This window comes from Amblyomma maculatum, chromosome 2 (genome assembly GCF_055883805.1).
Source record: "Amblyomma maculatum isolate TAMU_Amacu chromosome 2, ASM5588380v1, whole genome shotgun sequence".
NCBI lineage: Eukaryota > Metazoa > Arthropoda > Arachnida > Ixodida > Ixodidae > Amblyomma > Amblyomma maculatum.
In genome coordinates this window covers 169851104-169863811 of record NC_139345.1, presented here as the reverse complement: position 1 = coordinate 169863811, position 12708 = coordinate 169851104, and the positions used below count along the sequence as shown (strand labels likewise).

Sequence of the window (12708 nt, the reverse complement as noted above, 5' to 3'; positions counted from 1 at the left end):
AGTGGTTGCACTTTTTACTTTTTACCTATCCTTATATCTTTGTGCGGTTAGTGCGAGTGCAGCTGACCTCGACTTGGCACGCATTGTCACATTGCTTTGCGGCTTCTCTTCTTTTCCTGCTGTGCACGCGTGGTGCAAGACTCAAGCAGTGAATTCATCATGTGCCGTGGCATAAATTGTAGAAGAAGGAGGGCACACCACCCGATGCTAGCCGTTCTTTACTGCTGTCCCAACATGGCGCTCGCACTGCTCCACGTGCCCCACGCTGTTGCACTTCTTCCTTTTCGTCTTCTGAAGCCTCAGGCGCCAATCTTCAACAGTGTGCACGTGTCCAGAGCGCTCAATCGCTCCCCTGGCGCCGTACCAACCGTTCCACGCCACAACATGAACTGCTGTGGGTTAGCGGCTGCTTCATTCCGTCACCCGTCCCCTCCAGTGTACACACCGCACTTGTGGCGGAACCAGTTCGCTGTGTTGTAGTGTAACGGCATCAAAAAAGCACTGTGGCTGCAAACCTGACGCGGAAGCGGGTGTGTATCGCGAAAGAACTTGGACTCAGGCCATCCACCCTGAACTCCATAGTTTCGAAAAGAAGCGACATCGAAGCAAACGACCAGTCCTTCAACATTAAAACCAAGTAAGCCCGTGATGCGGAGCAAGTGCAGCTCGATAAGGCTATCTACAATGTTTTAAGCAAAGCCAGAGCTGCAGGTGTGAATCTTGACGGCAACATTTTATGTGAAAAAGCACTGGAGAGAGCCGACAAGCTTTGAATGGCCAATATCAGTGTGTAGAACAGATGGATAGACAGAGAAGACACGGCGTAACCTAATACAATTAAAGGCCTGAAGAGGGGGGGCGAAGCCTGAAGCTCGCTGACCACTTGAGATAGGAAGACGCGGCCGCGGTAAAGTTCACGAGGAGCCCCGTGACGTAGAACGAAGTGACGCAGGATGAAGGAGGCGACGTCATGAGCACTAGCCGTAGGCAGGGCTGCAGTCTCCGCGTAGCAAGTGAGGTGATCCATGGTGACTATTATCCAGCGGTTGCCTGATGTCGAAGATGGAAGGGGACCACAGAGGTCGATGCCGACACGATCAAAGGGTCGTGCTGGACAAGGCAATGGCTGTAATGGGCCGGCGGAGGGGCGCGGAGACGACTTCCGCTGCTGACAAGCAGTACAGGACCGAATATAGCGGCGGACAAAGTTGTAAATCCCCCGCCAGTAGTACCGCTGGCGAAGACGCTCGTATGTCTTCAACAGGCCAGCATGTGCGCTTTGCGGGTTGGCATGGTGATGGGCACAAATTTCTGTGCAAGATGGCGGGGAATGACCAAGAGCCATTTGTGACCATCCGGGCGATAGCTTTTGCGATACAGCAGAGCACCCCGGATCGTAAAATGGGAAGCTTGGCGATGAAGGGCTCGCAGGAATGAAGATGTAGAGGACGCGGTGAGGATGTCTAGGAGCGAAGATATCCAGGGATCCCGGTGTTGTTCAAAAGGCAGGTCGTCGGAGGTGAGGGCTGCAACGGAGGGTTCGGATATCGAGTGCGAGGGTACAGGAGAAGGCAGCGGCGAGCGCGACAAGGCGTCAGCGTCGGAGTGTTTGCGTCCCGATCGATATATCACCTTAAAGTCAAAGTCTTGAAGGCGAAGAGCCCAGCGGCCCGAGGTGTCCTGAAGGGTCTTTCAGGGAAGCCAACCAGCAGAGGGCATGGTGGTCGGTGATGACGTTGAAGCGGCGGCCATATAAGTAAGGGCAAAACTTCGTTAAGGCCCACACGATTGCAAGACACTCCTTTTCTGTGATGGTGTAGTTAGATTCAGCTTTCGTTAGCGCTCGGCTAGCGCAAGCAACCACATATTCGGAAAAGCCTTGCTTGCGTTGAGCAAGGACAGCACCGAGGCCGATGCCGCTGGTGTCAGTGTGCACCTCTGTAGGAGCGGATGGGTCGTAATGGCGGAGAATTGGCGGTGAAGTTAGTAGACGTTGGAGCATAGTGAAAGCATCGTCGCAGAGTGGGGTCCATGTAGACAAGTTGGCAAAACCATTCAGCAATTTTTTAAGCGGTGCAATGATGGTAGCGAAATTGTGGACAAAACAGCGAAAATATGAGCATAAGCCGACGAAGCTGCGCAGCTCTTTAACAGACGTCGGTTTCGGGAATTCAGTGATCGCACATAGTTTGTCCGGATCGGGCAGGACGCCATCTTTGGACACGACATGACCCAGTATTGTCAGCTTGCGGGCGCCAAAACGACATTTCTTCAGGTTAAGTTGGAGACTGGCGCCAGTGAGACAGCTCAGGATTTGGTGGAACGTGCCGAGGTACGACCCTTAAACGATCACCGTGGAGCTCCGCAGCCGTACGATACCTATGGCAACAAATGAGGTAGGCCAACAGCCAGTGGCAGCCCCTTCGCAGTCCATCTCATGCTCCGATACCATTCGGCAGCGAGATCCCGCAGTTTTCAGCGGGCAAGGCGACCAGGACGTTGAAGATTGGTTGGCCTCGTACGAGCGGGTGAGTCGTTATAACAACTGGGATGACCGCATGAAGCTCAACAACGCCATCTTCTACCTGAGTGACGTTGCTAACCTCTGGTATCTAAATCATGAGGCAGACATGCCAACTTGGGCCAACTTCACGGCAGAGTTCACTGACGTTTTCGGTCGACCCACAGTGCGGAAATTACGCGCTGAAGAAGCCTTGCGGGTACGAGTTCAGCATGAAGGGGAAAGATTCACGAGCTACATTGAAGACGTCGTGGATTTATGCAAGCGTGTCGACCAGTCTATGGATGAGGCTACCAAAATAAAGTACAAAATGAAGGGCATTGATGTAGATGCATTTCACATGCTGTGGGCAAAGAGCCCAACCACAGTGGCTTCAGTATACAACCTTTGCCAGAGTTTCAATGAAATGCTCAAGCAACGCCTCTGCACTTGTCGCTACCCCGCACTTCCACCAAATGAAGAGGGGCTTATTGGGAGTTATTCGGAGGACTGGAAACGGCGACCGGTGACACAAGGCGATCGTAGAGCGAGGCACAACATCGCCCAAACAAGATGGTCCGAGCTCTCAGTGCGCGCGCCAGCTGATTGGCGTCTTCCTCGTCGTTAGCTTTGGCGGTGTATCATCTTCTTCCTTACAGGCCATCTTTAAACAGACTGCTGCCTGCCGAGCAATCGATTGAAGGTCCTCCAGCAGCTGTTACGGGGATTCAAATGTCCAGTTCTTAGCGATAATACAAAACCAAGAAGATACAGAGCGCCTTTTGCTAGATCCGACAGTGTGTGCTATGTTGTGCACTTTAGCAGCCATGTGCATTCCATAAGACCTTCACTGTATAGTAAAGCACGTTGCTGGTTTTCCTGCTTTTTCTTTTTAATTGTTTTGGCTTGTGTCGTTGTGTCGTTGAACGGCACCAGGCATTCATGTCCGAAGTTGCTTGGTCAAACCGCCGAGTGGCGCATATTAAACTCGGTCTACGACTAAACTTTCTCTCATTTAGTGCCAACAATAGTATTAGTAGTGGTTTATTTATACACCAGTGGACCAAATTTAGCGTTGGGATTCCTTCATTTCCGAAAGAAGCCGTACACAGCTAGCCCCAGCCTGGCCTGAGCCCGCCACTACAAGCCTGGGCCCGGGCAAGGTCTGCAACGTCAAGCTCGAATCCGGCCCAGGCCTGGCAACACAGCAATTTTCTAGCCCGGCCAGAGCTCGTGCAGTGCTCTATTCTAGACAACTGCTCTATGCATCCTAAGGATACCATGTCGCTGTAGAACATCAAAGTGGTACATGCCACAAGCCACCTTCAACCATTGGTTGCTGGCATTATCAAGAGTGTGAAGCACTTCTACAGAAAGTGCACTGTGAAGAATCCCTGACCACTGTAGACCGTGGGCAGCAGCTGACACGCATTACCATCCATGCACTATTTGGCCATAGCATGGAGCGCTCTCACTGCCAAAATGGTTAAAAATTGTTCTGCAAAGTGTTTCGGCTGCTCAGACTGCACAGCAGAATCTGAAACCATAGAGGATGGATCCATGGACGACTGTGAAGTACTAGACACGGCCATTGAAACATAGTGCGAACGAGATCACGTACAGCAATCCCATTTCTGCAGACGATACCGTTGCCACATCAAGGGTGATGCAGGGACAGAGCCGATGGTGTAAATATATGCGTTTCTCCACTTTTTTTCTTGCTTTCCTTTTTTTTTTTTTCACTTCATGGTAAAGGGGTTGATCTATATTCCCCATCGATCTATAATACGGTTTATACGGTATATCATTAAGCGAATGTTAAAAAACCCTCGGAGTTGCCCTGTAAATAGCATGGTGAATTGGGCATCCAACTCAAGGTCCATTGCTAGGGCGACACATAAAACTCACAGAACCAAGACAAAGCATGACTACTGCCACTTTGCTGCCAAAATAAAAGCTGAGGCCCCTGCAAAAGAAACTAGGCATGCCCCTTCTCAGACCACCTCCCCTACTTTGTAAGCTCACCTGCTTCTTTTTGTGGACTAAGAAGCTTCAACAACACTCCTTAGTGTTTGCGAAACAGTGTTCAGCTCCTCTTCAAGGTTGAGTATCATGCCTGGAAAGCAAAAAAAGCAAGAAAAAACATATTAGCAGTTCAGCAGGTGCCTGTAAAAGGCTGAGCCAAATGATGCACAAAAAGCATGTGCAAAGATAGAATAAGGAGCACAATAAAACTATACGTGCAGATGCTGTACTCAATGCGACATTGGTACAGCCACTTGGGTATTGTATCCGGGTGCAACCAACCATTCGTTGCATGAAGGCACTAAGTTGAGGCAACTTGCACTTGCAAGTATATTGAATGATTCCGCAGTGGTGTATGTATGCACGTTGATTTCAAATAAAAACCTCGCTGTGTCCCTCATTAAACATTACATATTTGTGGTCTCCAAGTTTAGAGAGAATGACAACTTGTCTAAACATGTAGAGAGATTATGGCTGAAATAAAACACCTTGACTTACACCGACAGAATAAGGCTTTTTATTACCAGTGCAAAGAGTATTTCCTGCTTTATCATGGCACAAATAAATGGGTAAAACTAGATGAAGTGATATTAAGCAGGTAGTACCAGTGGGGTACTTTATGTCACTGCAATGGCACTGATAACCCAGCTACTGGTATCCATACTGCTTTTACACAAAAATACTCAAAGAACCTACCTTCTTTGCACGATTCTAACGCGCCCCCGATTGTAACGTGCAGTAATATTTAAGTCCCGGAAAACACAAAAATAACTTAGCGCCGATTCTACTGCGCACACGGAATGACGCAGTCAACAAGCGTCTGAAAGTTACTTCAAACATTTAATTGAACTCAAGAACACAAATGGGAACACAAACAAAAATCGGAACACATGAACACAACCACAAGATGGGAACATCATGGGCTACTCGCCGTCAGAGTCGGAAGACAGCTCTTTTTCACTGTCCACCGACCGCAAATGGTCATCTTCGGTGCCATCCAAGGCATTGGAAATTCCACATTTTTTTTAATGCATGCACAACCATTGCCTGCGGGACGGCCTTCCACGCACCGTCAGTCCATCTTGCGATGTCTCCGAGCATCGCTCTCTTGAGACGGCCAGCCGGTGTGAGGGCCTGCTCACTAAGCCAACTGCTGTACGGTGCGCGTACGCGGTTCTTTAGGGCTCCTTTAAACAGACATCGAGTGGCTGGATTTGGGAAGTCATCCCGCCAGGGATGACCACCAGATCAGTGTGGCAGGCCACAAGCTTCTCCTTGACGTGGTCAGAAATGTGGCACCTGAACGAGTCCAGCACCAGCATTGCACGCACACCAAGGATGGCTCCAGGCCTCTTCCGCCAGACCGAATCGATCCAATCGACCATGAGGTCGGTGTCCATCCACCCTTTCGGCTGCACGCGGACGACGACATTGTCCGGAAATGTAACGTCTACTGGCACAGTCTTTCTTTTGAATATCAAATACAGACTCAATTTGTGTCCATCTGCAGTAAATGCACGTATCCAATGCAGCTTCTGGGTACACCAGCGAAACGGAACATTTGCGCAAAATGGCAATCGAAACGCTGGATCCACATATGGATGGATCCGCCTCAAAACGGCTTGCTGATACCGATGGCAATGTGGCTGGCTATTGTTCACTGAGCTGCTTTGTTTCGGTTTTTGAGAAGTAGGTTTCGGTTTGGAGGTTTTTTTTGCGTTTTGAGTTTGATTGTAACGCACATGTAATTTCGAATGCTTATTTTCGGAAAAAAAAGGTGCGCGTTCGTTAGAATCGTGCAAATACGGTAAGTGTCCTTGTAACGCAGTTTGGAAACCCTGACATGGACGAGGCAGCAAGCAAGAAACCAGGAGGGAGGCACTGAGTTAGATCAACAATATAAAAGGATAAGAAGCTGACAGCACTTAGTGACTACTGCAGTTCTACTACTTCAGTAAAAGTGGAAAGAAAACCACGTTGCTAAAGTTTCTCCCTGTGATAATAGCAATAATAATAATAATAATAATAATAATAATATTAATAATATTAATAATAATTGGTTCATAGGAAAAGAAAGGTATATAATCTGTCACACTTTTTTTCTGTGGACATCTGAACTACACCAAAAGGGAAGAAAGGGAGGAAGGTGAGAGTGAAAGCTGAAAGAGAGAAAGAGGTGCTGTAGTGGGGGGCTACAGAGCAATTTCGACCACCTGGTGATTGTTAATGTGCATCGACATCGCTGATCACACGGATGCCTGTCTGTTTCACCTCGATGGCGCTACATTTTCCACCACACTACACTTCCTTTCCCGTCTGAACTCTGCCCACGTGTGCTAATAGACGACGTGGCAACAATGATGCATAGCGAAACCATGAAAGACAAACAGCACAAAATGTACTACTATTGCCATGTTGTTGTGTGTGGACGGCAAGGGTTTTCTATTTTTTTTTTTGAACAAGTGACCGAGCAAAGGCTCTCAAAAAACACTCAGTGGCTCCGAGTGTGTTCGTGTCTTTCTTTTCCTGCTTAATAGGCAGGCAAAGCCAGTCAAAAAGGTGCTCAAGTTTGAATATTCACTAAGTCGACTAATATAGCCTCTTATAAAGCAGTTACAGTGTAACCAGTCCTAACCTAATGTCATGAGATGAAAAGACTTATGAAGGCTTCTGAGAATCCCAACAGCGTTCTAATGAATGCAGTTCTGCAGAACCCGGTTTAAGGAGTGGCGGTGCAGAGAGTATGTATACTGCTCACTGCCACCGAAGATATCATGCAGGAGCATGAGAACGAAGGGTTTGCTGCCAATGCATGTAAAAAAAAAAAAAAAAGTCATCAAATGCGCAAAATATTTCGCTGAGAGAGGACTTCACTAGCTGTCAAATCGATTTTAAAAATTATTCCTTACTCAAAATGTTGGCACAGTGAAACTAGCCATCCAAATGCAAAGTCAGTGAATGCGTTACTAGCAAATTTAGAAATTTACAAAAATTACAAACTACAAACTGCCGTATATTCCAGATTCTAAGCACTGTCTCTAATTTCTAAAATTATATATTAAAAAAAAAAAGGTTTTCACGCAAACTGCACCTCTTTTCTTTTTTTGAAGATGAGCATGTAGACAAGGCTGACAGTACGCTACCTCAATCAGTCGTTGAGCTGAAGCCATAGCGTCGCAAGGTGATGTGGCATCTGCGGCTCGACACTATACCAAGTTACTTAAATTGCTGCTTTCCAACACTAGACAACAGTTGGCACAGGATGGCAAAAGCCGGCCAAATGCGACTATGGTAACTCTACAAGCACGTTGTCATCACATGAACCTGGAATCAGCGGCCATTCGGCAGAGCTCAGTAGGTTTCGCAGGCCCACATTGTTTTGTATGATGTCAGCTGTTCGGTGGCCGTAATGAAAGTCGGAACTAGTTTGAAGAGGGGGTGCCACAGCTTGAAATACTAGCGAACTCGAATTGTTTTGTCAAAGGTGTTTGTCAAGTTGATTTGTCAAATAAAAATGTTATTTTTTGCACCCATCTAGTCCAGATAATGACATGAAAACAAGAGGAAGAACGAACTCGAATTGTTTGTCAAAGGTGTTTGTCAAGTTCATTTGTCAAATAAAATGTTATTTTTTGCAACCATCTAGCCCAGATATTGGCATGAAAATAGTACATTTTTTTAATCAAGCACCCCTGGTATTACTGTTGGCACCAAGATCTTGAAAAAAAGGGGTACTTAAACACGGCACATAAATGCCACAATTTCGTGCTTCCATATCGAGGTTCCTTCATATGTACGCATGGGCTGACTGTTCCAAGTTTCAAGTACAGGGAAAGCCCTTTAATTCGAACTCCAGTAATAACAATATTAATTGGTTCACAGGAAGGGAAAGGCACAGTATCTGTCACACTTCCTCTGTGGACACCTGAACCGCGCTCTAAGGGAAGGGAGGAAGGTGGGAGTGAAAGTCGAAAGAGAGAAAGTGGAGCCATAGTGGAAGGATACGGAGTAATTTCAACCACCTGGGGGTCTTTAACGTGCGCTGACATCGCACAGCACGGACGCCACTTCGTTTCGCCTCCATCGAAACGCAGCCGCCGCGGTCGGGTTTGAACCAGGGAACTCCGGCACAGTAGTTGGGCGCCTTACCACTGCACCACCTTTGCATTCTTGACGATCAGTACTGTATGACGTGGTCTGGCCAGGCCCCAAGATTGTTATGGTACTAAAAATTGAGCTTTCGCAATCCCAAAGTAGGTCACCAGTATGCCCTGAGGAGGGTGCGGCAAGAGGCGCAATGAAAACGGACAGTACACATTGCTGGCAGGGGACATATTGGACCCTCTTCGCTAAATGCCAAGCGAAGCAATTATCATTTCTTGCCTTCCCGTTTCTTCTCCCAATAGCTGGGTACTGCGTGGCATTTGGAAACAAATGAGACATCAGTAGTCTCCAGTAGTACCATGCGTACCCATGAATAGTAGTCCATGGTTTATGGACCCAAGAAGATTGCCAAAGTTGGACGTGCGACGGGATTGCATTTGGCTTTTCATGGCAAACTGGACCTTTTCTCTATTCGGAACTTAATGACCAGGGAGATGGGAACAGCTGCTCTTCGTCCACTGTCGCTGCTACAGCAAACTCCTGAGAAGACTCCAGGTGTACTCCACAGTCACATCAGGGCCATTTGCCTGCTCCACAGTGTCCAGTCCTAGAGTTCTATTTCAAGTAATGAAGAACTTTTGGGATGCCAAAATGGTTCAAGAAATTCAAGCCAGGCGCCTGGTCAAAAATTGTCAAAGAAACATGCGCTCTCCATACGAAGAAAAAGAGCTTTTCCATGCATTCCTGTCACAACACATCTTTTGCGTTTAAATGCTTGAAATACACATCTCACGCTGGAGTACATTCCCTGGACCAGAGTTTGCAGCTGCCTGCTAGTTATGAGGCTAAAAAGCCCACCATACTAGCATGGCACGATGCAAATTCAGTCTGCCAACACCGTGTCTTCCTGTTGTCTGCGTCAATACCACACTGTGTAACTAAAACAGTCGGCCAACAATCGGTGTCGGCGCCGCGTCACTCGCAAGACGGCTGTCGGCCGACGGTCGCCCAACTCCTATATTACACTAGCGAGACAGCATGAGAAATCTCCCGCCGACTCTGCCCTCTCAATCTCACTCTCTCCTTGTGTTATTATACCGTTCTTTTTCTTAATCCTTTTATTTTTGTTTCATATAAAATTCGTTCAATCGCTACTCCCTTCTTTATTTTACTTGGTTTAATCTCATTAATGTTAGATGGAGGGCAGGGACGCTTTATTGTTAATTCTTTCATAAACTCGACCATACCAAAACAAGCGCCTCAAAAATAGTGATTATGGGCCGATACTGAACACTGCCCAGATCTCACAACTGTGGTTGTTGGGTCAGAAAGCAGTGTTCGAGAAATAAAAGCAGTTCGCGGCAAATAAGAGGCGACAAACATTAAAAAATGAAAAAAAAAATAAATAAAATAAGTTACTGCGCATGAGAGATTGAACTCATGACGTTCCATTCGTAGCCAACTGCAGTAACCAATGCACCACCAAAGCTAGGCCTAATTTGTGATTTTAGACACTAAGATATGGTTGTAGCTGATATGGAGTCTTCCTTGCAGTGTAAAAACAGCAAAGGCAATAGGAGCGACAGGTGTTTACCACTTAACTGCACACTACCCAGCCTGCTGAGAGCAAACTGCTGATACTTTGAATCATGCTGTGCAGTGCAGCTGCAGTTAAAATCTTTGGCAGATTTCACAGGGCCAGTCGCGAGACTGTGGCTGCTGTTGATTCTGCTATAAACGCAACAAGTTCTGCTTTTTTCATGCACATAATTCTTGAAACGTGGAAATACTATAAAAACAATTTTTGCACGATGCGCACTGTAGCTTTTAAATTTGCTTTCGAAGTAGCGACGCAGCGACTAGACGTTATGACTGCAAATATAGGCTGATCGAAGTGCAGGAGGATCGACAGCTCTAGGCTGGCTTCTGCAAAATAACTGCTTCTTCGTCATTTCTTTAGCACCTAACTTTGTTTATTTTGCACTGTTTTGTGTACTTCGGAAATGCTGAAAAGTTGCTCACGTTGGTCGTGGTTTTGATGCACGCTGCAAATCTACACGCCCCGAATTTACTCACCACGACTGGAAAATGCCGCCGTTGATATTCCGCATGTATTTTGGTGGCTCGTGCTCACGTGTAGGTCAGGAATTAAGCACCAATTATACTTTTTAATATATATGAGTGCCGAAAGGTATTCGCTGTCGAAATGATGTACAGAGTCAGCTTCGCATTTCAAAATGTTTTTGCTCGGCGGCCGATCTCACAATGACTCGGCCACCGACAGTTGGCAGACGGGTTTTGTCAGCATCCCCGGGCTCAAACCTGTCACACTGCGAAGACATCTGGTTTTCTGTCGCGTTGGTGTCGTTGTCATTGTCCACTTAGTGTGACACCTTGGTCTGCCGGACAGTTGGCTGACCGTCATCGTGCATTGCAGCTATGCTGGACGTGATATGCAGCGAGTGGGGAATACCCGAACTCTGTGAAAAGTACATCGTGACAGATAATTGGCGCACCATCTGTGCTACTATCAGGAGGCTCCCGTGGACTGAGCGATTGTGCTTCGCTCACTCCCTGCAGCTAGTCCTTACAAACGCAAGATCTTGTATGCCATCTATTGATCATCTGTGCAAGAATGCTAGAAAAATTGTTGGTCATTACAAGCACAGTTCATCACCACTAAAAAGGCTTGAGGAATAAAAAAAAAAAAGAGCAGGCAAAGAACCTCTCCACCTGGTGCAAGATGCAGAAATGTACCGTATTTACCCAACATGCCCCTTTTTTCGGGGAAAATAAGTCTTGAAATCGCAGGGGCGTTAGATTCGGGTACAAACAGAAAGTGCCTCATGGCTGCCCATCGTCATCGCCATTACAGTCGAACCCGGATATATCGAATTCGAAGGAGATCGCGAAATAGTTCGATATATTGATAATTCGATTCACAGAAATCGGCTTCAGACTCCACTTGCGATCGTGAAAAACGATACTGTATTTGTCGCGCAATCAACCCACTTGCAAAATGGACCCACCCCCCACTTTTGCCCCCGAGAATTTGGAAAAAGAAAAAAAAAATGCGTTCGGAGGCGCGTCCCTCCGTTTCGATCGTCGCATCCACAGCTCATTTATTGGCAGCACACCAAAATGCTACGCAACGATAATGTCCCATCGTGTTTATCTTTTGACTATAATTTTGATAGATCCTGCGGTGGCAGGGAGCGAACTTGGCATAGTGCCCGTGATGGCTTGATTGCACAAGCCTGGTTCAATTTATCACGCCGCGCTTGGGGGCGGGTGTAGTCCACTGCCGCAAAATCATTGGAAAGCATGACAGCTGCAACTTCCATTTGAAGCGAACAAAGTTAAAAGTCGGTGTCATGATATCGCAGCTGACTGCGTGCTTTCATTGATTCGTAGATGTAAGAATGGATGACTCTCGCAAAAAAAAAAAAAAAGCCTGCTGCTTCTTAACGTCCGCAGCCGACCATGGCTTACGCTGCGCCGCACGTTCAGCCCGATAAGTACGGACGACTCTCGAAAAAGAAAAAAAAATTGCAGCATCTTAACGTCCGCAGCCGGAATAGCATACGCTATGCTGCAGGCTCAGCACGACGGCAAATGAACGACTCCTGCAAAAACAAAAGAAAAAAAAAAGACAAACTGCCGCTTCATAGTGTCAGCAGCCGCCGTAGCTTATGCACGTGCAGCACGATGGCACGAGACGAGACGCGCATCGCACGTTAGCCGCCGCGGGCAGAGCGTTCACAACACACACTGGAGAAAGCGTCTGCCACGGGCCGAGCTGGCTTGTCCGTGCATGCGTAGTGCGTGTTGCTTTGAACGAAGACCGGGAGAGAAAAAGGAAGGAGATAAAGCTCGGCAGAAGAGTGGGAACACCTTTTCGCTTCGCTCTATCGCGTTTTTCCCCCCTCCCGAACACCATGGCTGCATTGGTTCCCTCTCGTTCTTTCACGCGCATCTTGCAAACGTCACGTGCTGGTCCGCGGCAGCGATCACCGCAGATGTGGGCGCGTTTGGAGAAAGGGGAAAGGGTGCGGCGCTGCCTTGACAAGCCGTCGCAG

The 12708-nt window shown here is 47.4% G+C and overlaps 1 protein-coding gene across 2 annotated transcripts in view; it reads right to left on the bottom strand.

The window, feature by feature from the left end:
- LOC146200420 (ragulator complex protein LAMTOR3-like) overlaps positions 1–12708 on the bottom strand; it is a 40336-nt gene that overhangs the window by 12273 nt on the left and 15355 nt on the right. For both annotated transcript variants that reach the window (XM_084595520.1, XM_084595519.1), the window contains one exon: positions 4526–4616. In XM_084595520.1, coding sequence (XP_084451646.1) covers positions 4543–4616 — 74 coding nt within the window. In that variant the 3' untranslated portion in view covers positions 4526–4542. The remainder of the gene's footprint in view (positions 1–4525; positions 4617–12708) is intronic.